The 27,972-nt window shown below is 36.3% G+C and overlaps 1 protein-coding gene across 4 annotated transcripts; it reads right to left on the reverse strand.

Annotated features, from left to right (window-relative positions):
* On the reverse strand, positions 1-27,794 carry TRIP11 (thyroid hormone receptor interactor 11). 4 transcript variants are annotated; one of them, XM_059475439.1, is made up of 20 exons: positions 27,348-27,794; positions 25,090-25,166; positions 24,016-24,126; positions 22,632-22,907; positions 21,743-21,811; positions 20,882-21,047; positions 18,669-19,031; positions 17,941-17,981; positions 16,864-17,055; positions 12,835-15,864; positions 12,485-12,625; positions 12,068-12,261; positions 10,961-11,124; positions 10,537-10,640; positions 10,207-10,306; positions 6,482-6,563; positions 5,577-5,691; positions 4,854-4,976; positions 3,438-3,585; positions 1-2,102 (listed from the first exon to the last, which is right to left on the reverse strand). In XM_059475439.1, the coding sequence occupies exons 1-20, from the start codon at positions 27,484-27,486 to the stop codon at positions 1,894-1,896; spliced, it is 5,844 nt and encodes a 1,947-aa protein (XP_059331422.1). In that variant the 5' UTR covers positions 27,487-27,794; the 3' UTR covers positions 1-1,893. The 4 variants fall into 4 exon arrangements, with proteins under 4 accessions (XP_059331422.1, XP_059331421.1, XP_059331420.1 ...); XM_059475438.1 differs by having other exon boundaries at positions 16,864-17,058; XM_059475437.1 differs by having other exon boundaries at positions 16,864-17,067.
* Positions 27,795-27,972: the final 178 nt, after the last annotated feature.

Below are 27,972 nucleotides of genomic sequence, written 5' to 3' on the forward strand. Positions count from 1 at the left end.
TAATTGGTCTTACTATGTTTTCTTTATTGCAATTTAGAAAGCTCCCTGAAAGAGAAATGTGTACATATGAAGTTCTCTGCAGTTAAAGAAGAAAATAATGCGTTAAAAAAGTTAAGAACTGCACAGTTAGTATCTTCAGAGAATTGTGAGCAGCATGACTCCATTTGTAATTTACAACATGTAAGTCACATAATTTTTAAAAACTAACCATTTCCTTCTGCTTTGGCTCACCAAAAGGCAATTTTATTGCGAAGCAGCTATATATCATTAAACAGACATGACTACAAGACCAAGAGAGATTGCACAGAAGCCATCTGATTTCACTTTTCTTTATAATTGCTATATAGAAAAAAAGTAGCTGTTCCAGTCCAGTTTAAATGAAGATGTACATTTGAAGTATCTAACTGCAATATTCTCAGCTGAGGTAATTTGACATTCTCATTACATTTACTACATAACACAAAATTTACTTTGGTAAATATGTGGCTGCTGTCTTTTCAGAAATCAAACTGCCAAACTGTCCATAATTGGGTAAAAAATTTAAAATCAAAATCCAATATGGTAGGTCAATCCAGTTACAAATTTGCTAAGTTTTCCATGAAATGCTACTATACTGGAGAAAAGGGATTCAAACAGCTCTTAAAGTAAGTACAGCAAATAAAAAACCTTTGCTAGGTTTCAAGGCAATCAATGAAATTCACTATATGACCTCTATATAAATAAATGCAAAGAATTCTTGCATTATTTTGGTTGATTCTGTACAAGTTCACTAATTAGTTTTATTTAAATATAACTCTTACAACAATTTTATCCAGAACCTTAATGAAAATGAAGAAGGTCGACAGTTCTAATATAGAACTTGCACAACAGTTATCTTAACACTGACTTAACAAGGAGAGGCATATAAAAAGACATAGAAATGACATATTTTAAACTGAAGATGTTTTATCTCAGATTCACTATGAGGATGACTCTTATTCTTTAGTATGCAACTTCATTCTTTACCTGTTAAACAAAGTGTACAAGTTATCACAGCAAAATTTACAGAATAATTGACTTTGGCCTTGGTTGTACAAAGACCTATTTACACATTTGAAATAAGCAAGCACCTTCCTCCCTTTTAATTCTATACATGTGTTCAAGCTTTAAGTCTATATTTGGATCTACAAAATCTTGCAAGATAAAAATTCTCTCATATATACACCTTGGACCATTAGAGCACAGTGTCTTTATATATATGTGAATGTATCATCTGCTAAATTACCCATTCTTCACATGGATGTGAAGCCTCACTTCCACAGTTAACTTCTTGGTGCTGATGGGTTTGACTGCTGAAAACAGCGCTTAGTCTGGGGGGGGCAAACCAAATCATTGTGCAAAGAGATTAATGTGCCTCAAATTGCCCCCAAATGCAATCAAACTTGTAAATAAGAAATACATGTCCAAAAGTACATTAAATAAACACCATTAATTGGGTGTTTAATTTATTTTTTTAGTCTGGTTCTTGAACATAGATGGCAGATCATTTTAATGGAAAAACAAATTTCAACACCAAAGAGTTAATGCTGTCTATGCATATCTGAACTAACCAAGTATACCTAAGGTTTAAAAATCCTTTAATTTGTCTTGTGACAATCTAGCAACAAGACAGATTTTTTTCTCAGTTAAATATTTAACCCACACCCAAAATGAATGCCTGCTATACAGAAGGCAATTATTCATTCCACCATTAGAACTTCTGAAGCACTGATAAGTTTGTAAGTACAAGAAAAGCAAGGTACAATTGCAATCAAATACACGACTTTTTACAGAAGGCCTCATTGTGGTAAATTATATACAACATAGTGTTCTCACTTTCCTTAAAGTGCTATCATCGTACTGATACAAGGTCATCTATTGTTTTAGGAGGTCTTTTAAAACAGCACCAGCACTGGCATCAGAGGACACTGGCAGTGGTGTAAAAGTAGGCAATGCATCAGAAATAGGTTTCATAAGCAGATGTCCAGAACTACTAGCTGGTGTTATGAGAGGCACTGCTGCAGATCGAGGTGCTAAAAATGGATTTGCATCTGGTCTTCTACCCATTCCTGAGACTGGAGAATCTGGAATGTAGAAAAACCCAAACCAACAATGAAAACATTGTTAAAAAGCATTCCTAAATCTATCCAATTTTTCAGCATTTGTTCAGAGACATGTTCTAAAACTGCCTATTACTTTTGCAACATGTAAGTCCTTGAAAATCTCCTAGCCATGGACTGTAGACATCTTCAAAGACTCTTATTGTCTCTGGCTACTCTCATAGAACCATAGAATCCTTTAGGTTGGAGAAGACTCTTAAAATCAAGTCCAACTGTTAATCCAGCAATGCCAAGTCCACCACCAAAACTCTGTAACAGCTCAAGCTACCCAGGAAAATGTGTATATCTGACAGCAACATGAACACCCTTTGCATTTCACTTCACCTTTGCAGTGGCAGACATGAAGTATCTGTCACACTAACTCCAGCACTGTGCAGAGGTGTAAGGGCACATGCACTACAATGCAGAGCACAGGAAGGTTTCCCAACACATGGCACAGATTCCCCAGGGTCAGCCCCATGAAAACCCCCATAAATAAACAGCACTTTGTAACAATCAACTACTTTAGTTGAATTGAAAGAGGGTTTTTTAGCATCTCTTGCTATCTCTGTACATACATATAATATCTAGGGGTTTGGTGTTCTGGGCTTTTTGTTTTAATTTTCTTTTGAGTTTACAGCTAAGTTTCAAACAAAGCAAGCTTCTGCAAACCAGCAGGCCTATATTAAGGTGAAGTCCTAAACATTTGTAAAAAGTTAGGTCCAAACTGGACTAGCTAAATTGAAGATTTGAATTTTAAATTATTTAAGACAAAAGTTCATTAATTTAACATGTATAATATAAGCTGTTCTCTGTCTTAGAAAAAGTCAACACTTCTGCACAGCTTACAGAGATTTCATACCAGGCCATACACTTAACTGATTTTGTTTTGGTTCTCTCTGAGCAACCAGGTTCTACACACACCAGAGAGACGCTGCAAAGTTGTATTACTTGCATTCTTCACTCACTTCAACACAAGCTGATCAACAGGGACGCTGAAAATCAAGACTGGGTTCACTGCTACACAGTATGAAGCTGTCTACACAGCAACTGTTTGACTCTAACAGGTGCTGTTAAATCCTTCCTGTATCAAAGAGAATTTGGTTCCTCTAATCTTCTGTATTGAGAATTTAGAAAGTGAGGTACAGATGCAATGGGAAGGAGAGACAGGAGAAGAATAAAAAAAAAAAGACAAAAGTAGGACATGGTTGGGGAGAAGAAATCAAGTTCTTAATTTACAAGTGAGGAAGCACAGAAGCATTAAAATCCTCTTGAAAATTCTACCCTTAGTTATGTTCTGTGTAAAGATTAGAATGTTACCTTGCATTTGACTGTTGGGTGGAGTACTGCTAGTTTTACCAGTTCCTGCTGCTCCTAAAGGTTTCATGTGATGAACAGAGAGCTTGGGTGGGGGAAGGCTTGGGGAAGATTCAGTTTCAAGGAATTTCACAAACAGTTCTGAAAAAGACTATAAGAAGCTACTAGTTATTGTATTTCACTGATGCTCTGGTGAAAAGCACTAAGTCAAAAATACATATATACATAAAATAAAAAGCTGTCAAGTGTCCTGCAATCAATTTTTTACTTGTACTTAGTACTAAGCAGTCCTCAGTGAGAGACAAATTTATTTTCAAAATACACTCTTTGTTGTTGTCTCACTAAGAGGCATTTATAAAATTGATAAACTCTAAAGATAACAAACATACTTCTACCTTGGTTCCATTATTGATTTAAGCCAGTTATTTCAAGAATTCTATGCTATTACTGACATTACAGTACTTCCTTAGTCTTTACTCAACCAATCTCTCTCCCTCAGAAACACATAAAACCCAATCTTTTCTCTTAAAGGCCCTGCATGCTTTATTTCATAAAGAATCTCAAATAAATGAAGCATAGAATGATTAAGATGTTGGTAGTATGACAAGATAAAATTTGGCTTAGTAAAGTCTGTCCTATTCATACAGAAGCATTAATTTTTCTCTTTTACTTCTACAGTTAATCAGACCACAGTCCTTTAGTGGCCTATGTGCCTGCACTATTTTAGGGAGAAAAAACCAATCCCTACAGTTCAAGATTATTTAGAGATCCATTCTCAATATTTTTAGCTCAACTGAGCAAAAAACCAGTCAATCCAAAAACTCCAATCCCTCAGTGCTTGGTCCTTGAGTATATTATTTACTGGCCTGCAAAATGGAAAGTTCCATAGATAAACTGCTCCTGTGGATCATGCTATGAGATCTGTTATTTTAAACTATTTGAAAACTTATATTTTAAGTTTTATATACTGTACATAAGAGGCACTAACTGCAGCAGCTGAAAAAGCTTCTCAATTTAAATTTAAAGGACATATGGGAACACAATCATCAAAATACAATGTCATCATATTCTATACTGTTGAGAATTGTGTAATTCCACACTCTCACATACATTTAACTTCCAGCATTCATAGTTTGTAAGATGAAGTCCATACTGTAAGAGAGTGATGCCAGGAACCAGTGGAACAGTAATTGTCTTCTGTATTAGAAGACAAGATTTATCACTGTGTAATTTTCAATGTCTAATATTTCCTTAGTGCAGGAAAAAACCTTTCGCCAAAGCAGTTGCACAAAACAATTAAGGCAAGATACAGTAGCACCAGTAAATGTAGCTCAATATACTGATGAGCCAAACATGGCATTAATATGCAACTTCCCCATTTTTCCACTCAAACCAAGAGAATGAATCACTAATTCTTACACTATTAAAAATGTTCTGATGAGTTGGTCTCAAAGGTGTACTAGGAACACTCTTTGACCCAGCTCCTCCACCAAGCCAGCCAGTCACCCATCTTGTAACTCCTCTTTGCTCTTCAGATAGTAACTAGAGAAGTATTTAAGGAAAACAAAGTTAGGAAACAACAAAAATAAAGCAGCACATAAAAGAAAGTGAATAAATACAAGCTGCAATTCCACATAACGTGTCACTCTTGAAGATAAATACAAATTTTTATTGTTGTCAAAACCATATTCTCCACCTCCCAAAGAGATGGCAGTCTAAAAACTTGCCTCTTTATTTAAAAACATAAGCCTCACATTTTCCACAATAACTACTGGTACATATATAACAGGCTTACTTTTCTGTAACTGATATATTACAGCTACTCTACACAACAGCACAAAATGCTTTCCTTTCTGCATCAGCATTCCTCAGCAAAATGAAATCTACCCTATTAAAACAACATTATTAAAAGATGAAGATCATAATATAAAAAACATTAAAAAGTCCCATATAAAAAAAGGTGAGACAAAAGAAGAAAAAACACTTTCCCTACAAAATGTGCAGGGACATTTACCTCAGCAGCAAGTCATTCTACTTTCAGACAAGGATACTGGAAAAAAAAAAAGAAAAGAAAAAAAAAGGAAAAAGAGAAAAGAAAAAAGGAAAAGAAAAAAAAGTGCCTCGTTTTCTGCAAAGTATTACCTGATCAAGTTCCTCCTTTTTCAGTCCCAAAATACTTCCCATTAACCTTAACACTTCAAGACGTTTATTTTTTGGAGTATGAAAATGTCCAATGAAGAGATTTCTCATCAACAGTCTGCAGAATAAAAGAAGGTAGTTATACAAGCTGCTATTGTGTAACAGCTGACACTATAATATTGGTGCATTTATTCCTCATACTCTTCCCTAATTTACAGTAATATAAATAAACACACCAAATACAAATAACTAAAGGGTACCTCACCAATTTCCTCTAAGTTATTTCTTACACAGTGTGGATTTGGACAGTATTAGCAATATTGTATGCAGTGAGGTGAAACTGAATGGTAATATGAGCTACTGGGATGTACACACTACAGTCAGGGAGAATGTTTGTTCTAAGATCTTGATTCAGCAGAGCATTTAAAAAGAAAGCTCTGTGTAGTCCCAAACCAAGACACAATGAAGGGGCAGGGGAGCCCATCTGCCTATCCCTGTTCCTGTTCTGCTGGGTAGAAAAGAAAAAAAAAGCACCAAGGAAGAGATTTACATGACATCCAGGTGATGCAGACAGACACATGAAAAGACTTGCTGTTCACACCCTGAACATTATAAAATATGATTATTAAGAACTCTTATCTCCATTTGCAGAACTGATGCTACAGAAGTGCACTTCTGCATAAGAAACAAATTAGTGAGCCTAAGCCACATATCTATTTGTTTTACTAATCAAAATGACTATTTACAACCACCAAGCAATTGAAAAATGTCAAAATAATAGAAGTGTAATTACAAGACAACATACAGAAGTACAATCTTCTACTACACCTGCAACTGCGAGTGCCACATCTGTACATTGAGAGGAATAAACCCAAAAACTTAGACCAAATCTTTCATTAAAGACTTACTTGTCCACTTTTCCTTCTGTGCTGTTCATAAGGTTCATTAATTTATTTTGCATATCTTCTAACATTTCTCTTCTGACCTCACCTATAAACGTAATGTCACAACAAAAGAAACAAAACCTTTGAAACATTGTTGCAAAATCGATCAGTAATATATACCTTCATAAATATTGCTATGGTGCTTTTAAATAAAAAACAAAACCAAAAAATTGATGTGATTTTTTAAAAAAAGGTGTCAACTTAGTAAGTCATTGCTATTTGAAACCACAAGCTGAAATCTCAGGAATGATACTCAAAGTTACAGCACAGGACCACACATTAAATAAATACATTGCAGAAGGTTGATGAACTGCTCTTTTCTATCTAAATAATACAGAACTAGAAAGAAACTCTTCAGCAAGGTCTGTAGTCCTGTGGTGGCAATCTTCTTCAGAATGACCAAATTCCATGGTGGCATCAGATCTTTTTGATCTCTGCCCATAATCTCCAATATTATCCAAGCCCAGGTATTCTGTGTACCCTGCCATTAAGTTGCTCCTTTGAAGCACCAAGGAGTTCTTCAGTTTCCTAGATGCATTATTTGCTAGCAGAGCAACATCAGGAGCTTGTTGAGGGTCTGTTCTCTTTGGACCCTTCCCACTCCTGTGACTGATGCAAGCCCTGGGAACAGCATGCTGGGACACACGAATGCACCATACAAACAGTGTCGTGCTTCAAAATTCAGTATACTAGCAAGAGAAGCAGACATGTGCAAGATTACCCCTACTTTTGGGAACAAAAACATGAATGGAAGAGATGAAATGCCACAGCTACCATGAACCAAAAACAAGACTGAGAGAAAAATGGCAAACACTTCAGTCAGGCATCATGGCCTGCAAGCTGAGTAAGTAGGCCAGAATTATAAGTCAATGAATGTGAGGTGGCCTAAGACCAGAAAAACAGCAAAAGTGTCATTTCTCACCAGACTGGGGTTCTGCAACATACTACCTCTGAAGCCTAATAAAAGTACAATTGAGCCTTATTCAAACACAAAAACCTTACAAATATACTGTAAAATGGACTGTCTGTGTGAAGACCAACTCTAATTCAGATATAAGCAGATGGGATGAACTTTCTCTCCTCTCTCCCTATGAGGTGTGATGCTTACCTCCAAATCCTTTAGAAAAACTGCTGGTCAACTTAGTTTCTAACAGTTTTTGGGCTCATGTTAGTTAAAAATTCTTCATTAAAAAGCCACAAAAGATACACTTTTGTTTCATCTATCTTATAGTTAATTTCTAAAAAGCCTCAACATCTTTGTAAGAAGAATGACTTCTATGAATTTTTGCAACCTTCAAATAATCTGTGGTGCATGGAAATGGATTCCACTAATTTCCAAAACTTTCAATCTTTAAAAAGTACACGGCACAACTATGTTGACAAAACATGGTTCTCAATTAACACTAATTAATTAACTCCATGAGAATTCACACAGATTTCATATATATACACATCAAAGAGCCAGTCTGTGAAATGGATGCAACCTACTATGCCCTGTTCTCCTGTACTCCACATCTTTATGCAAACATTTTACTTCACAAATATGAATTTTAAGGAGTACAGAATAGAACAACCTAATGTCATGCTGGGAAAGCTCTTATTCAAGAGTAAGCTCCTCATTCAAAGCAAGTTAAAATGAAAGGAAAACCTGTATTATACAACAATCTATCTTGCAACAACTACATCCATATGCATTAAATTCCATTCCAATAATGTGACTGCTCTTCAGCACTTCTCTCTCAACACACCAGGGTGAGGCACAGGAGAATTAATCCATGGTTTCAAAGTTTACATTTACTTAAAATTATGCTATTTTGTAAATATGGTTAAATAGGACACCAATACTTGAAGGAAAACATAGGCAACATGATTATAGAATGATACAGCTGCAGGAGCACGCATAGGTGAGATGTTATTTGCATGTCCACAGAACAGAAGGGAATAGAGAGTCATACTACCAATGCCACAAAAACAAACAAGCAGCATTTGAACACAAATTTCAATTAAATTTTACACTGTTGCTATTTCTCTACAAAGCAAGACAATTTTGAGTTGCTTTATTGATTTTTATTAATTTCATGTATTCCTTTATGATGGATCTTAAAACAAAAGTATTAATAATTAAAAAAATTAAAAGCGTTAATAATTTAAATGAAAATTGATATCAAAGAGGATCAACTTTTCAGGACCACTACACAGTGATTATGCAACTTTATCTTAAACATATTTTTTAAATGGAACATTTCCCTCTAAAATAGAATCCTACAGCTGAAAAGGACTTAAACATGTACTTGGGGTGTATGAAAAGACTAAGTAACAAAAACATCCTGAGCCAAAACTCAGCATGGACTGCTGTAAACCAGACATTTACAGTGTCCAATAATTTGTTAACCATTTATGGCAATCCAGAAAACCGCATCTGGTACATCTTATACTTTTCCATTAAAATCACTTCTTCTGCCAAAAATTCCATGAAGAAATCCTTCAAAAGATTTGGCTAACAAAACTGTGTCTGGGAATGTATTTGGCCAATTTGCAATAAGACATTTTATGTTTTCTTGTATAAATAGAGAATACGAAGTGTTATTTTTTCCTTCTATAAAAGTCATTATTTACCCTACAACAACATTAAAGTGCTGTTTCCTTTATGCAGCAATTCCATGTCAATTTTTTTATCAAGTACATTGCTTGCCAATACAACACTGCTTGATACTCAGTTTTCTCTGTGAGTTTAAATCCCGCCTGCTTTCTTGAGCAAGGTTTTAACAACAAAATAAACAGTAATGAAGAACTTCCCATTTAAGAGCAGTATTTGCCTATGCCAAAATTAATTTCAAGGCAGGATTTGTGAACTTTTGCTGTGAATGTCTGTAGTGAGACATAGGTATACAGATCAGTCAATTCAAAAACAGATTGGTCATTGTACATTATGTAGCAGTTTGAAATTTAATTGAGCTTATAAAATTCATATGTGAACTCAGGAAGCACATCTATGATGCCCACTTGGATGCCAAATTGCACTTGGAGAGAAGTAAATTTAAGTAAGTACACATTCAAATATGTAGCAGAAAAGCAATAGACTGTTTTTTGTAGAGCTCTTGCTGGAATCTTGAAGATTTTCAAATGAGATCTCACACCACCTATCTGTCATAAGCAAGAATGCTTCAAGAAAACCACTTATTACAAGAGTAAGACTTATGATCATTCAAAAAGGTATAGCAATAATTAGTTGCATATGTCCAAAGCATGAGTTACCACTGCACCCAGCAGAGATGGCAGTCACATCTGTGCCAGAGCTGCTGCCTCTATGTCTTGTAGCCACTGCACAACTTTACCTCACTGTGCTCTGTATCTATGTCAAATATGGTAGCTACTTTGGAAAATCTGACAACATTTGGCATTTCACCAACTTTTAAAATAGACACAGAGCTAATTCAAATGTCTTGGTATTTACAGGGAAAAACCCCCAAAATCCAAAAAAACTTCTACAGGGCTTTCTTTTGAGAAAGATGTCTAACAGAAGGTAAATATACTTTTTCATACTTGCTTTATAAACAAGGAAGTCATCAAAATGTGGCACAGAATTAGTCCCTCATAGGATATGAATTTTGGTAAGTTACTAGGAATATTACATTATCTCCTCAGCTGTTGAAATATTTTAAGCAGAAATACAAAAACAAGGTAGTTACCTTCTTTCTTAAGTTCTTCAATCTGCTCTTCTTTGATGTCAAGCTGCTCAGTAAGCCTGGATGCTGCATCCAGAGCAGCATTTGCCTCTTCTAAACTCTCCTAAATAGAGGGAAGGAAAAAAAAAAAGAAGCAGGGAGATCAATATCACATTACCCTAATACCACAGACATCATGCACAACAGATGAAGAGACTGCAATTACTTGTTATTTCAAATAACTGGATTGTAAACACCCTCAGAAAATAGTGTCAGCAGAAAAATGCTATTTTGCTTGCTCAGTGAAGAATTACAATTCAGTTTCACAAGGCTCAATTTTATTGTTCAGCCCACCTGCAGTGATACAACTTTTTCTTCTAGGTTTTCTGCTTTCTTCTTCCATTCTGCACTCTGTTTTTGGTGTCTCTCCAGCTCTGCTGAATACATAGCTTTTTCTTCTAAAGAATTAAAAATAAGAGACAGAACTATCTTAATTTACAACATGTAACTCTTCTTGGGATATGCAATTGCAAAACCTCAGCATTATCATATCTGGTCTTCATGAGATAGAGGTGGAATTCAAATTCCATAAATGTGATATTGATCAACAGTTTTCACAGAATAGTTTTTTTCAAGTTCTTAATAGAGAACAGATTTTGAAATTCAGGCTATCAAAAAGGAAACGAGGTAATTAGGACTTCAAAAGCACCAAAATATGGTAACTATCCAGCTGCAAAAATGCTTGTTGCAATCTTTGCTACTTTTGGACAAACCTTACCCTGTTGGAACTGCTCTAGTACCATCTGCAGGTTGGCCAGAGACAGTGCATACTGCTTCACTTGGTCCTGGGAGATGGTCAGCTGCAGCATGGTTTCATCCCTCTGCTTGGACACTAGGTTTAACTGCTCTTGCAAAGATTCAACCTGCAGACTAGCCTGATGGCTTAATGAAAACAAGATAAATTACTTAAATAACAGAACTTACCACAGTGAAAATTAAATCCCACAAAAAAAATTCTTACCAAAATTTTTGAGCTCAATTTACAAAAATTATGGTATTTTCCCCCCAATTCCTCTTTAAAAACAAACAAACAAAACCAACCTAAAAAGAGATTTAACAGAAGTCTGCCAACAAAATTTTGACAATCAAAGAAAAAAACCACCAATTAACGTCTTTTGGTTGAAATGCATTAGAAAAAATCCTATTTTTTGTTCATTATTACAGCAGCATCTTTATAAAAAAAAAAATCTGTATCTTCCTAGTTGTCTGCTTCAATTACTATGAATGAATAGGTCTTTCTACCAGGTTTTACTTTTAACCCCAGTCTCCAAGAACTCAGTACATCTTCCTACTTACTAATGACTGAATGCTCCACTTGATTTCCCATTGTGCTAAAATATTCTAGCCTCCCAGATTCTGCTACTCATGAGAAATTCAGTGCATCTTGCTCTATATGTTTACGCTATGAAGAAGGAACTTCTCAGCAGTGTATACGTTCCATGGTATCAGGGACAAAGTACTAATGTGTAAGTGTCTCTAAAGCAATTCACAAGTCATGACAGTCACAGACAACGCACGCTTGTGTACTGAAGAATATAAAATAAGACTCTTTCAAACTTTAACATACAGCTAAATTGATGGGTTAAGGATTTTTGTCTAGTTCTAAGCACTGTTGATGATGTAAGGTTTCAATACTTGTTACTGAAAGGAGAAATACATTAAATTCTTGACAGTAGTCAAGTATATTTCAAATCACCCTCATGATTCTGAGTAACAAATGTTCCTATCTTTTTGTTTTTTCAAGTGCCTAGTATGCTACAGGATAGCAGCTCAGTATAATAGAGGCATGAGCATCAGTTTAGTTAACCGTGATATTTAGGACTACCTGGCATTCTCCACTGCAGTAGATGAGGATGCAAGTTTTTCTTCCAAAATCAAAACCTTTTTTCTTAGCTTGACCTCTCTGTCTTCTGCAGCTAAAGCCTCTCTGGTGTATGAGTCTTCCATTTCCAAAAGGTGATTCCTCAGCCTCTCCAGTTCCTGATTTAGGCGCTGCTCCTTCTCATGCAAATGCTGCACCTGTGTAGAACAAACATACCTTAAGTTGCTTGGACTGCCACTTCATATAAAAAAAAATTAAGTAAAAAATGTAACGCATATCCATTGAAGCACACTGCAAGTGTATTAATTTTAAATGCTTTTAACAAGTGGCTGCTACTAAAATAATCAAAAAAATATTACAGATGCAATTTCGTATTTGTTTTTCGTTTATTTCTTGCAACTATAAATGATTTGGTGGTACCTCACTCTGCAAGGCACTGCTCTCCATTTGCTTCTGTTTCAGTGCTACCATCACTTGGTCTCTCTCCTGCTGAAAAGTAACAGCCTTTTCCTGCATTGATTTAACTTCATTTAACAGCTGATTCAATTCTCCTGTCTTGCCCTGTTGAAGACACAAACAAATATTTCAAACATGGCCAACAATTTTACCTGAGGCATAGTCTTTGCCAGGAAGAGTGTAAAGATACAACTAATCTAACAAGGAACAGGGCAGGACATCTATGGCCTTGCAACACAGAAAAATATCCAGGAAGCATATTACTTTGAATCCATCTACTTTGAAGAGATAGTCATAAGTATCAACGTACATACCTGTTCTTTGTCTTTCAACAGCTTCTCAAAAGCAAGAGCTTTTTCCTTCATTGAGTGAGACTCAAACTCTTTCTCTTTGAGCATCATTGAAAATTGCATATTAGTCTCCTGAAGTGCACGGAATTCTGTTTCCTTTTCCCTGCACCTTGCAACTATTTTTTCATTTTCTTCTTTCAGTTTCCGAATATCCATTTCTAAAATTAAATTTCTTTCTTTTAGATTAGTTACAGCTTGCTTCAAAAGCTCATTTTCATTTTCTTTGTTACTAAGATTTTCACTCACAGAAAGTAACTGATCACTTTTAGATTTAATTAATATATCTTTTTCTCTTAGTGACTTCTGTAACACATCATGTTTTTCTTTGATCTGTCTCATCTCTGATTCAGTTCCTTCTTGACTCTTTCTTTCAATCTCTGATGCTGTAGCAACAGAATCAGATAATCGCTGATTGTTTTCCTGAAGAATCCTGATAGTTGAATCTTTTTCTTGTAACTTTTTTTTCAGTTGTTCCAACTCATTTTGAAGGAGTTTAGATTCCTCACTAAGTGCTTCAGGAGGACTGCATTGAACACCTGAAAGCTGTGAAACGGTGGCAGCTGTTGCCACAGATGGTGTTACCAAATCCAGTTTGCTCAGGAGAAGATCCTTAGTGCTATAAAGCTGTCCTATGCTGTGTTGAACTTGTGCTAATTCCTGGCTAAAACTTTTCAGCTTTTTCTCATTCTGTTCATAACTCTGAATCAAGCCATTATAATCTACCTGCAGCCTTGAAGTACTATCACTTTCAACTGAAATTTGTGCTTGCAGCCTGTGCAACTCTTCCTGGAGGTGAGCTGACTCATGCTGCATGTTCTGGACCGTGGTTATTACCTGTTGTTTCCACTCCTCCATTTTCTTTACTTGCTGTTTCAGTTTATCACGTTCTTGCAGAAGTTCCTCAAACTGGTTACTGTTCACACCCCCTGCCCCATTATCAGCACCTGTACTGGATGTCTGCAAGACAGTCAATAAGGTTTGGCATTTTTGACTTAGGGCATCTATTTCAATGTCTTTTTCTCGAATGATACGGGATAGATTCTGAATAGTTTCTCTAGACATTTCTTGACTGCTGTTTTCAGATCTATTGGATAACCTTCGGTTCTCCTCCTGCAACCTCACCAGAGCTGCTTCTTTAGCAGCGACCATGTCCATGATATTACGATACTCTGTTTTTAACTGACTGTTCTCCCTTGTTTTTTCACTTAGAACTGCTAGTACTTGTTCTCTTTCCAGAACATAAGCTTGCAGCTGCTGCTGAAGGGAAAGAACATCCTGTCTGTAGGAAGCTGAGGAAACTCTAGCATTAAGAGCTTGTATTTCTAAATCTTTCTCTTGAATGATTCGATTAAGTTTACCAACTTCATCCTTAGACAGCTGATCAATTTGCTGACTTAGAGAAACATTCTTTTCATTTAACAGCTTAATCTCCATCTCCCTTTCCTTGATACCTTTGACCAGTCTTTCGATTTCAGCTTTAGATAAGTCATGCTTTTCATTTCCATTTTCTCCATTAAGAGTCTGAACCTTGGTTTCCTGAAAAAGATCAGAAGCATCAGTCTGAATAATCTGTCTCTCTTTGTGCAGCTGAGTTTTAATTTGTTCAATTGTTTTCTGCAAATTTTTGATTTCCTCATCTTTTTCTAAAAAGAGTCTTTCGTGTGTGACATTCATTTGCTGACACTGCAATTTGGACTCATCTATTTCCTTTCGCTGCTCCTGCAGTGACTGCTGAAGCTTCACTGTTGCTTGATTCTGATCTTCTATTGTTTTTTTGAGAACTTTTATTTCTTCTTCAAGATTACTCTTTATCACTTTTAATTGTGTTACCTCACTTTCAAGTTCAATAATAATATCTAAAGTTTTAGGCTCAACCACAGGTGTAGATCTACTTTGCTGATCCTTAAGCCGTTCAATTTCTTCTTTCAAATGATTATTTTCTTCTTTCATGACTGCAAGACTTCTGTCTTTTTCCTCCAAGTTCTGTTTTAAGACATCCTGCTTTTTTGAAACTTTCATATATTCCTCAAGTTCCTGCTTCGCTTGTAAGGCTTGATTTTTGTATTTTTCAATGAATACCTCTTTCTCTTTTATGAGATCTGTCAACTGCTTTTGTCCTCCTAAGCTAGTAGTCAACATCTCCTTTGTTTCTTGATGGTCAAGTTCCATCTGCTCAATGGTCTTTTTAAGCTCAGCAAGCTTAAAGTCTTTCTCTTGGTGAAGCTTCACCAGGCGCTCATGCTCGAGCTGCAGGGCACTGGTGTCCATACTACGCGCCTTTGACAGATCCTCAATAGTTTTCTCATAATTACGTGCTTGTTCCAAAAGCCTCTTCTCTGTCTCGTTTAATTCACTCTCTAACTGCCTTTTCTCCATTTTCAAAGCCTCCACAAGAGTGTCTTTTTCCAAATGAACTTTCTTTTTCTCAGAAATGGCATCACTTAACTCCTGTTTTAGTTCTTCAATGGTTGCCATCAGCTTTCCATTTTCTATTCTGAGATTAGACAGAGATTTCTGTAGATCTTCATTTATTCGTTTGTTTTCTGAAACAACATTCTGTAGTTTTGCAATTTCTACTTCTCTGTCTTTCAGAATCAGATCTTGACAAGTGTGGTTAGATTCCTCATTACTTTTTTCTGTTAACTTGCTCAAGGATACATGAAATTCCTCCTCTCTTTCTTTTAGTCTCTGCTGCAACTCTTCAATCTCTTTTTTACTCTGTGAATTACACTCATGGGCTTTCCTTAATTGTTCCTGAAGATCTTTAATATTGTCTTGTAGCTGCTGCTTAGTTATATGCAAATCATTAAGTGCATATGAACAGTGGCTTAGTTTTTCTTTCTGACTATCTAACTCTTTAATAGCTTTCATCTTCTCAGTTTCTAATTCTGATACCTTCTTTCTTTCACAATCTATGTCAAGTTTCAGCTGTTTGATGATACTATCAGTTTCTGTGTGTTGCTTCGACAGCTGCTCTTTCAATGTAATCATATGCTAGAAATGAACACAAAACAGAATTCATTAGGGTAGCAAAAACAGCTGAACTATGAATTTCATTCACTTCTATCCTCTAAACAAAAAAAAAAAATTAAGAGGAAAACAATGTTTCTTAGTTGCCAACATAAGTAGGATCAACTAGTCAATGCTAAATTAATTAAAACCAAGTCAAAAAAGAACAGATTACATTACACTAACAAAAAAAAGAAAAAAAAACAACACCACCCCTAAAAGAACCATAACTGCCTAAATGAAGAAATAAAAAAAGACTTGTTTAAAAAAAAAGAATTGTCAGAATTTGTCAAGACATTTGGAATTCAGCAAACATCCATTGCTAAAAAAAAGGGTAGCATTACATTTAAGTTATCTGTATATTCTATTTTCAACTTTTTGTTTCAACTTTGGATTCATTTCATAGGTGATTCATTGGTAAATCAATAAAATTGAAAACACATGGCTTGCAGCTTAAATTACAGGTCAAATATACTGGAACTCTGACAAAGAGGTATAATTATATATAATTGGTGACTTTTTTATTTCACAAATGCTCATATTATAAAGAACTTGCAATAAAGTAACTTAAATATTCAACATAATTAAAAATTATAAAGGAAAGAATTTCAAAAATCATTGTAATGCATACTATCATTAAGACAGATCAGAATATTATCAGGATAAATTTAATCAGAAATGTTGCAATGAAAAATCAGGGACTATTTAACTGGACTTTGTGAAGTAACATCTCTTATGGACAGCTGACATGCTGTTATTTCATCTTGGTCTATAACAAGTGGGTTTTACTTGCACTTCTGAATTTCACATTGAGATGGTAGATAGAGAGAAATACTGGCCCCAAGTATTTGTTTTTAGACCTCAAAAGATAACTTATATTTCCCTGCAATCTATGATCAAAGATCAACTTAAAAGACAAACATACATACACAGAACTCAAAACATTTATTCAGCAGTTCAATAATTAGTTGTAGTATTTATTACCTGAGTAGCTTCTTGATTCTGCTTGTCTAGTTCTTCCAACTCTGCTATTAATGTTTCTCTTTCAGCAATACTTTCATCTAATTCATGTTCTTTCCTTTCCAAATCTTGTCTTAACTGATTTATTTCTGAATTCTGATCCTCTGTATTCGAAGAAAGAATATTCTCATGTTTATGTTGTGCACTTGTCAGTTCCTTCTCAAGTCCCTCAAAAAAAAGAAAAGTAAATATCAGACTTTATCTTGCTGAAATTACATTAGAACTCTAAGCCTGAATAAACACTACCCCAGTTAAAAATTTTTTGCTGGGAAGTGTTTCTCTCTACCATTCACACATACATATTTATTTCTTCATCATTTGGTTTAAGTGCATAAACTTCTGCAAAAAAGCCATGGTATGGTAAGAAGTTACATCCATCTCTGAGGTATGAATTGACAGCTGGGATAAATTATTATAATTGCAAGAGCCACCCTAAACACAGCCAGGCTGCATGGTGAGACACAAGTTTTAATCAAGGGCATCTAAACAACATCATTATGAACAATGCTACAGGAACTCTTGAATGCATGCAAAACACAGAAAAACTCAGCTGAAAAATGTTACTGGATACAAAGTAAAACAAACCAAATCTCTCAAGTCTAAGAGTTCATAAAGGACCAAGACAACACCACCAAGAACTAAAGGTGTGATATGTTCCACTGCTTCACTTCATCAGTAAGATGAAATGCATTATTATGAGTACTACACAGAAGAGAAATATTTCACAACTGGTAAGAGCCAAAACTGAAACATGCTAAAGCAGAAGTGAAAAATGACATATTTTACAGAATGTACTATTAGTACTTTGAAAATGTATGTTACAGGTTTATAGGCAATAATGACATGGGCAGAACTTGAATGGTTTTCTGATAGAATACACTGTGGAGTTTCACAAGCAAAGATGTATTGTTTCTATAAATTCCACAAACAATTACAGAACTAAACTACAATTACTTCCTTTTATATTACATTGTTATTTATGTAGAAATGCAAATGTTAAAAAAAAAAAAAAAGAAAAAACCAATTTAGAAATTGCTTTACCTGATTTAAACTGGAAAGTCTTGCTATTTCATTTTCTGCTTCTATAAAGGAAAATGAAATCAAATAGATAATTTACTACTTTTCAAACAACAATAAAACAAAAACATTCTCCCACCTTGCTGAAACAGAACTCTGCTGCTCAAAGTGGATAGTTTCACAGCATTTTGTGATGACAAACATGAGTGCCATAAAACACTCAAACATGCCATCAGTCACCACCTCAAAGCAGATTATTACTTTCACAACTCATCCCACATTAGGGGGACTTTGGCACTAGAGTTCATCAGTTATGAAATATTACAACATTTTCAACCTACAGATATGTTTCTTAAACAGGTATATTAGTGTTTCCTTAAGGAGAAGATATTAGCAACTGAGTGTATTTATACACACACACACACAAAATGTACTTTTTGAATTTAAACAAACAACTTCTATTGAGGTTTACTTACTTTTAAAGACAAAAATCCCTCCCAAAGAGTTGGCAGACATGATTACTTCCCTAGTCAGAAGCCCCTATGACAACCACAGTAGTCCTAACAGGATTCTCTTTTCTGTTTCATCTTACTTCAATGGACAATGCTTTTCTAGAACAGCAATACTTTAAAGGTACATATTCTCATATTCAGTTTTAAATTCATAAAATAAATTTTGAGTTTTAGAAGTGAAAACTTCTGAAAATATACTAAAAATAAAAAATAATAGTAAAAAAATCATAGTCTTAGTACCTAACAATGCTTGCTGTAGGCTGACAACATCTTGTGGTAGTGATGTCTTTGACTGGGGCTGCTTCTGTTCTTTCAGGAGAGCATCTTGCTCTGCCACAGACCTTTGAAGTGCATCAAAGTCAGATTTAAGCTTTTCATAATCTTGTGCTATTTGGATTTTTTCTAGCTTTGCAAATTCTTGCTCTTTCAGAAGATTTTTGTTTTCTGCTTTGGCAGAAGATAATTGGTGATTTAATTTTCTTATTTCATCCTCTAGGTCCTTTACAACCTGCAACTCTTCCACCTGTCCTCCATCTGGACTCTGAGCTTTTTTTTTCTGTTCAGTAATTTTAGGGTCATCCACGGCATCAGTGCTCACACCATCTAAAAGACAAAAGAGATTATTTGCAATATTAACCAAAACCATCACTCTACATCTTTTGCTTCTCTTCTTTCACCTCTTCTCCTGATAGAGGGAGATAGACTAAAACAAAGACAGGTCATCATTAACAGAAAGTTTGGTTAAATAGGTTTAACATTTGGAGCTGTGCTGTACACATTACTGGTAGGACAAGGAGCTTACTGAATACTTTCACATGCATGGCTCAAGACAATTTTAAATGTAAGTGTTGCAAGACACATATATATTTAGTCTGCAATTTAGAGTATACTTGATCCCCTCTTGGTGAGGAGATGACAATCTAATTTATCAGGATTTGGAATCTCTCAATTTTCTAAGAATAATTTATCAAATCCCATCTAATTCAGATTGATGCAAAATCCATTTATAATTTAATTAATTACATTTCAAAGGTTTGCCAAATAGTTGTTACAGAGAAAAATTCCCCCCAAATAATTTGCTAAATGATGCACAAAGGTTTTCAACTGAAGAAAAACATTTTTCAGAACTAACCTTTTTACAGATCCATCATACTCTCATACTATACTGACATTCATATTTCTGTACAATCTTCTATAATTTCCAGATATGTCAGACAGTACAAAAAGGCATCATCAGAAGAGTGCAGAAAAAAAGTTAAATGAAAGCACACTACTTGTGAATTCACTTTTGTGCCAGCTCAAACACCTGACCCTGCCCTAGTCCCTATTATGTTGTCAGACAGAATGACCAAAATAAAAATATAAAATATTCTAGTTCTTCAAAAGCCACTAACAGTATTTATTTTGCAGATAAGTGGTGATGTAAAAGATAAGGGACTTCTGCTTTCAACTTCCTTATATTAGTCCTGCTGGTGGCGTATGTATGTGAAGTGAAAAAACCTATTACATCTTAACAGGCATCTGATTTTAAGGAATAAACTCCCGATCAGTACTACCTTTAGAGAAGCTATTCCAAGAAGGGAATAGATCTCTTGTTCCAAAAGGAGAGTATATACTCTCTAGAAGTCCAAGTTTTACCAGGTAAATATAGAGGTTTACAGGCAAAACTTATGTATTTGTTCAGAGAAGCCTCTTGAGGAAACCCAAATGGCATGACTATATTTAAGTTGGATGAAATACTTGCAGGGCAACAAAAAGTTATTTGTAGGAACTCCTGAGCTTCTGCTTTATAGTCATGCCACACACTAAGGTGTGGTCCTTACAGCAATCATAGAATCACAGCACAGTTGGGTTGGAAGGGCCTTTAGAACATCTTGTTTCAACACCTGAACATCATGGGCAGCAATGCCACCCCCTAGATCAGGTTGCTCAAGGTCCTCTCCAATCTGGCCACAAACATTTCCAGAAATGGGGCATCCACAACTTCTCTAGGCAACTTGTTCCCGTGTCTCACCACCCAATCTTTGAAGTTTTGTCAAGTAACCCAACTGGCACATAGCTCTCCAATTCTCCCAAAAGTTATTTTTTTGTCCTGTTACTTTGTTATCTTCGAATCAGTATGTCTTATCCTTACCTATAATCAGTTTAAGTTAAAAAAACAACGCAGAAAGTGCAAAATTCAGAGCACAACAATTGGTATGTATGCAAAATGACCCTTCAGATTGATACATTCCATAGATTAAATGCTATCGTTCCAGTGCTCAAGCCAACCAGAGTGAATAAAAGATACGGGACACATGTCTTAAACATGAAGCTGAACTGAAATTCAAATTTAAATTTAAATTCTAAACATCATGTATTTGATATATATTGTACTGGCACATGCATATTCAGCATTTTAACCCAAATTCACCCCACATAAAATTAAACAGAAAGCATGTGGTAACAGAGACCTTGCTGTAACCGATTCTCAAGTTCCTCGATTCGCTCCTCATATTCGCGCAGCTCTTCTCGGTGTCGACGACTTAACTCTACTAACTTCTGTCTGTGGGCATCCTGCAGTACTGACAGCTCATGCTGATGTTCATCTATTTCTTGACTTAAATTCTGTTTCAGCTCCTAAAAATATCATTAGAGAAACAAAATGGCAAAATACAGCACAGTGTCTTCTTATGTAAGAAATAATACAATACAAAAGAAAGAAGTTTTCCCCAGTCTAATTCAAGGATTTATTGAAGGATTTCTCACAGAAGTCAGGTTATTTGATCTTTGTTGATTGGGATTTTTTAAACACGTGGAAAGAAATTCCTTTTAAAAATATGTTTACACAAATAGTATGCTCTCCACAAGAGCAAATACTAAACTAATGTAAATCAAATACAAGTCTTACATACAAACTGGATACACTAGAATGCATTTTTAGTAACTTTCTAGGATGACATGTAAAAGCTATATTTTACACCTTCAACAAAAAAAGGCAACGTTTCTGAGAAGGGAGAAAATATTCTGTATATCTAAAATACAGTTTCATAACTGATCAACAGCTTCACAAGTGATTTGCCCTTGTAAATACTAATGTCACTGTTTCAAGCTAACATATTGTAATTATCAAATCATACAAACACCCTTTCTCAGAGTAACTGTTTTAAAATATTGCACTGCTGACTGAAGGGTTGCTATGCTACTACATGCCCCCATGCATTTTTAATGATGTTATAATAGTGTTAGTGAAAATATTTACAAGTCATGTGCAAAACCATACACCATACACCATTTACACAACCATGAATTAAAGCACAAGTTTGTCATCTTACCTTAACAACATTTTGTAGTTTGCATATTTCACTTTGTTCAGCATCATTTGTGCCTTGCACTTTGGAAGACTAAAAAAACCCAAACCATATATCCATATGAAAAATATGATAAATACATGTATTTTTGTATCAAAGTGGTTCCTCTATTGATACTCAAAAGTAGAAAACAACAAAGCTAACATGCAGCAAAATAAAAATCCACTGTAATTCTGATTTAAAAAAAAATACATTTTAATGGAAACATTTTAATTTTTCATGGATTTTTATTATTACATTACTACATATAATGGGTAAAAATTTTGAGTGGGGGTGTTATTGCTCATAGTAAGACAACAGGGTTGCTTAGTTTTGAGTATTTTCACATGGGAAAAGTATATCTCTGAAATCAGGCTATACCTGAAAAATGGTAAGTCACAGCAGCAGCAGCTTGAAAGATTATATTTATTTTTGTCTCAACAGACCATGAATTATAACTGACATATCAAGGACTGGGAGAAGAGAAAGTATAAAAGCATCCAATTATCCAACCACTACTTTGAACAGTACTGTGCTAGCAATAGAAATTATTAACATAGCCAAGAGGAAGGGAAGTATTTTTTGAAAGGCTGAACAACAATGAAACCCTGAAGACCCATTCTAGGTGAATGTTCATGAAATCCTTTACCGAACTTGACAAATCATGCATAAAAGCATAGCAAAAAAGCATTTGGAAGTTAGTCACTGAATGTGTTCTTAGTGATGTGACAGCAAAAAAGGTTTCAGCTTTACCATCACAACATGTTGCTTCTAGAAATTTTTCAGCGTGAACTTGCAAAAATCCACCAAGTGCAATGCAAACAATAATCTGGAGTGGAGAGAGAAAGGCAGTGTGGAAGAGACAACCACTCACCACTGCAATCTGTTTCCAGTGGTCAACCTCAGATTCCAGCCTGGAAACTTCATTGGACAATCTGTTTATTTCTTGCTGTGACCAGATTATATCTCCAAAATCCATGTCATCTCCTTCAAAACCTGAGGAATGTCTGACCTCTGGAACATAGGAGGCTGATGCAGTGGCTGCTGGCAAAACACCAGCTCCCAGCTGAGCAGTCTGAGCAGCTGTCTGTACTTTCTGAAGTTGTTCCTGTAGTGCATTCTGTCTGGCTTTTAGATGGCTGATTTCCACCTGGATATACAAGATAAAATGCATTATTTGAATAAGAAGAATATCAAAATACACTCTACCCTTTGCGGCCTTATGAAATGTGAACTAAACAACACCCCCGGCACAAATAACTGATCACTTTCACTAAAAAAAAGAAAAAAAAACACCAAAAATTTTCATAATGGAGAAAAAGAAAACATCCTTAGCTCAAGTGTTATGAAGTACCTCAAACAAAGACATGGGTTTTTTAGCAGCCAAGGTATACAAGCAGTACAGCAATATCCAGGCTAACCAGTTATACAAAAAAAATTAAATATAAAAGAGAGTATTCAGATATGAAAGTTAAGCAATATTTGATGATTTCTAGTTATTTTTATTACATGTGATTTCTTTTATGCTTAACAACTCAATGTAGTGAAAACTTACTTTCTTACAATAAAGAGAAATTAGCTTCATGTAATTTTCTTGTAACAACTCTGTTACTGTATTTAACAAGCAGAATTTCATACATGTCATAGTTCTGCTTCCTCTAGTTCCCCCATGAATTTGTGAACAAATGAGAAATGAAACTCCTTTTTGTGTAAATTTCAGCATACTGGCAACTTTCTTCATTTAGGCCTAGGAAATCTCATACAATAGGCTATAAAGCTGATGCTTCCATCACAAAGGGACATTTCATGAATTTTGAAAGCCAGCTCTGTTCTCTTTAATTGTATATGTTAAGATAAACAATGATGCCCAATAAATAATTGTTAAGATAAATAATGATACCTAAAGACAAAACAATTGTTTCAAATGGGAATTTGTTCCTGTTGCCTTCTTTTAAAGTAACTGAATCAGAAATAGAAAGCAGTAGAGTGTCTATTCTCACAGTGATCCCAGAAACAACAGAAATTCTGACAGCTGCATGACATTCCCAGAGTGTTTTCTCTTGTCTCAAATTATCTCCTGGCAGCTTGGCTTACATTACAGGATTTGATTAAATATGTCTTAGTCTACATTAACAAACCAAGAAGCCATAGCTGTGACCAGTATTTCCCCTGGAAGAGAACAGACACTAGAACAAAGGCATTAAACAGCACAACAGGTAAGTTTATTGGACATACTGAGAAATTTTACTCTGTCTTACCTCCTTCTGTTGAAGCTGATTGCGGTATTCGATAGACAACTGCTTTATTTGCAGCTCTGCTGCTTCATGCTTTTCTTCTAAGTCACTACAGACTTTTTTCAGTCTATCATTCTAGCAAAAATGAGAAATGAATGTTGGTAAACTTAGAACAGTCCTTAAAGAATCAGAAAAGCACAAAGCTACTGGACAGCAAAGAAGTTAAATTGGTTCTCATGCTACTTCATTCAAAACACACAGTAACACCAATGTGTGGGCCCCAAATCACGGTTATGTCCAAGCTTTCCATTTTTATATGGCATGGACTCCAGCTCACTTCCAGAAAAAAGGGCTGCCATGACCAGAGACAAATGCCAAGAATTAAAAAAAGTCCGGGCTGAGTCACATCTTAGCAAGATCCACAGGTAGAATTTAAGAACAGTCACAAAGCACAAAGTGGAGCTAGTATCCAGTCTTTTCTCTCTGACCTCAGGCAAGAGCAGATGGCAAGAAACTAGAAAGAGGACAAGCAGGAACAGTTATGTCCCCAAAATAGTACCTTAACTTCATAATCCTCTTGAGGCCTGAAGGCACACATGAAAGTTGTTTATTTAGAGACATAAAGAAAGTCACAAGACCAACAAGTCCTATTCAAGAGCACAGAAAGTCACTTTCCATGAGGGTACATGAGATTTTGAAGTGGTTTTGGAGAGGCACGAGCAGCCTATGTGAGAATGACCAAACAGCAGGACAACAGAGAGAGAACAGGACCAGGGAAAATGCCCACATTTTTCACAGCCAAGCCTACTGCTGCAGTCCAAGTCCTCCTGACAGGGCAGGAACAGTCACAGTCAGCAAAAGATGAAAACTTGCAGCACATGCATAGCCCAATAAACAGGTCTGTCCCTAAATAAAATGTGTGTTCCTAACTGTGATGGCAGTTTGGCACAAAACCAGAGTCACATTCTAACACCACTGTCACCCTTGTTTCTGGATTTACCCAGGGACAAAGAATTTCAGTGCAATATTTCAACTTCATGCAAAAAAAAATCATAATGACTGCATTTAATTACAAAATAATGATCTAAAATTTCTTACTTCAAGCTTTTGTGCTGCATTAATACTTTCTATTTCTCTGAGTCTAGAATTGGACACATGGAGTTCTGTTGCTGCATCTGAAAGAAAGTGAAAATTTTCATTTTAATCACAATCCTTTCAATCTTTTAAGACCAGTTATTAATACAGATCTTACTTCAGACTACTTTTATGTTCATTCCTAGGTAAATATCAAAAGCTGTTTATCAGAACACTGTAAGAATTATTTTTCAGACACTTTCTGCATCTAATTTAGTTCATTCATACTTAGGCTTTAAATCAAATCAAAACCCTAACAGATTAGTATGAATTTAAGGTTTAATGTAAGGGAGATAAAAGTGTTTTACCTGACTATCTTGTGTCCCTAAACCTGTTTCTCATTTCAGACTTGTTCCTGACCTAAGAGCTGTGTTTCTCTGTAATGCCATGCAAAATTTCAAAACAAGTATTAATTCCATTAAATGCACGTAAGTGACTGAACTTTCAGAAGAAAAATCAAACCACCCACACCCAACAAAACATCAACCCGATAAGACTCATTGTCTCTAAAAAGGGGATACATCTACCATCCCAGTTTATCCAACAGAAAAAGCATGTAGTTCCAGATACATCTTAATGATCAATCTTCCTTAAATTGACTATGTTTACTCCTCCTATGTCCCACCTTTAATGGACAGAAACACCACATTTCCTTTTAGCAATGAGAAATCATCCTGAATTGACTATAAAGCAACCTTGACAATATTTCAAAATCTGAAATTGTACTAATTTCCAAGTAAATACTGAATTTCATGATTTCTCATGTGCTGTTTAAAACTGAGACAGCTCAAGCACTGCAGAGGAAACAAACTACACATGAAAACTGTGAAATGAAGATGTGCAAGTCCATAATCCACAAACAACTGATGGGAGTCAGAACACTGAATGTAAAGGATAATATTAAAACCTAGCAAATTTTGACCAATTAAGAAATTAAAAAACCCCAGACTGTAAGGAGCTACTTGAAAAGTGTTGTTAAGGCCACATATTATTTAAAGGTTTTTACAGAAGAGTACTTGGATGGCACTAGATTTTTTACACCCTGGAGTCCAGTCACCCATATGAATGTACTACCCTGAAATTTTTAGGAGACTGAAGTTGTTCACAGCAGTATCCAGCAGGGAAGCACACCTGGAACTAACTACTAAACATCTGTACATCTCTTTTACACAAACTCATACACCAATGTGAATTCACAATTTATCCTTCAAAAAGCAAAACAAACACTCTAGATGACTGCATAGCTCAGCAAAATATTTTTTTACAATGCTTCATAGATGAGAGACGGTAAACTAAGTAGAATTGTTTAATTTCACATTTAAAATAACTATGCAGAAGTCTTAGCTGTTGTAGTTTCTATTCTTAACACCGTTTTGAGAAAATTAACTTTTAAAATAATTTATAGTTATACGATAGTAATACTAGTGATATATTAAATTTTTTTCAAAAAAAAACAGAAGTCATTACAAAAAAATATGAAGAAAATATTCTATTCCAGAACAGATTCACTATTGGTTTATAGTATATCTTACTCTGATGTCTCTGGGGATTTTTGTTTTGTTTTGTTTGTTTGATTTTGTTTTTTTTCCCCCTCTAAATTTCTATTTTAAAGATAAATCGTTGTAGCCTCTAATCCTTACAAAGCAAGGTTCTCCTACTTGGCTATAGGGGAATTGTAGAACCCGACAGGTTTCTCTGGGCACAACTGAAATATAAACAAAACGCTGACAAACATTGAACCTCTGCCTCTGTGACACGTCACACTTAGATCACACCAGTGGCAAAACAACCTCTGTACTACAACTCTGCAGTTTTATGGAACCGCTGTAAAGGCAGCTAATTAACTGAGAGTTTATCTAAACTAAGCAAACAGAAAGGAAACAGAGTGTTGTTTGAGTGCTGTCATTCTGGAGCAACGTAACACTTCACGCAATTCAGAAACCTCTCAATAAGCCTAAAGCGGGTTCACATCTGCTATTAGAGCCTGGGACTATATTTGTGTATTCTCCAGATCCTGAGATCACAACAGCGGAATAAAAACAATAACAAAGGCAGCAAAGGCAGCAGCATTCGCGAAAGGCACCAAGCCGCGAGTGGCTCCCTGCGGGCCGGCGCGGGCAGCGCAGGCCCCGCCGCGGTCGGTGCGGAGGGGACCGGCGGCCGGAGGAGGAGGAGAGGAAGAGCTCCCTCATGGAACCAGGCCCATCCCGAGCCCCCCTTACCGCCCACTTCCTCCGCGCCTTCCAGAAGGATGTCCTTGGTGAAGCTGGAGATCTGCCCGGTGAGCGAGGACAGGCTGTCGCCCACCTGCCCCAGGGACTGGCCCAGCCCCGAGCCCAGCCCGCCCAGCCACGACGCCATCGCGGCTCCGGGGACTCCGGGCCTCGCTCGGCTCTGCCGGGCGGCCCCTGCAGCCGCTGCCCGGGGGCCAAGGAGCCACCTCCGCCTCCCTGCTCCTCGCTACTGCGGGTCGCGGCTCCTGCTCCGAGCTCAGCACACCGGGCTCGGCAACTCGTGCGTCAAAGCCGCGCACATCCTGCCGCCTCCTCCGGCTCAGCAGCTTCTCCGGCTCAGCAGCTTCTCCCGGCTTGGCTTGTCTTGTCTGATCCCGTCCTGGCTCAGCGACTCCTCCCGGCGGCTCCGGCTGCTGCCACCTCAACGGCCGCCATGACACCCCTCCCATACACCATCGAGAGCGGCAGCCCGGCCAGAGCGCCGCCTCGGAGGCGGATATGGCGTGGGTGGGAGCAGGGGATGCCGGGATGGCGGCGTGGAGCGCCGTGTGATTATCGGGAACTCGCCCGATCGGGTGGATCTGGGCCATGAGCAAAACAGTGTGCTGTGCAC

This window comes from Ammospiza nelsoni, chromosome 6 (assembly GCF_027579445.1).
Source record: "Ammospiza nelsoni isolate bAmmNel1 chromosome 6, bAmmNel1.pri, whole genome shotgun sequence".
Lineage (NCBI taxonomy): Eukaryota > Metazoa > Chordata > Aves > Passeriformes > Passerellidae > Ammospiza > Ammospiza nelsoni.

Excerpts from the sequence above, each read along its gene's own strand:
- TRIP11 (XM_059475437.1), bottom strand. The coding sequence starts at position 27,486 with ATGGCGTCGTGGCTGGGCGGGCTGGGCTCGGGGCTGGGCCAGTCCCTG. Across the intron at positions 12,262-12,484 it reads GCAGTGCCTTGCAGAGTGAG|GTGCAGCATTTGCATGAGAA; the intron begins GTACCACCAAAT and ends TGTTCTACACAG. Across the intron at positions 10,641-10,960 it reads ACTAGAGCAGTTCCAACAGG|AAGAAAAAGCTATGTATTCA; the intron begins GTAAGGTTTGTC and ends TTAATTCTTTAG.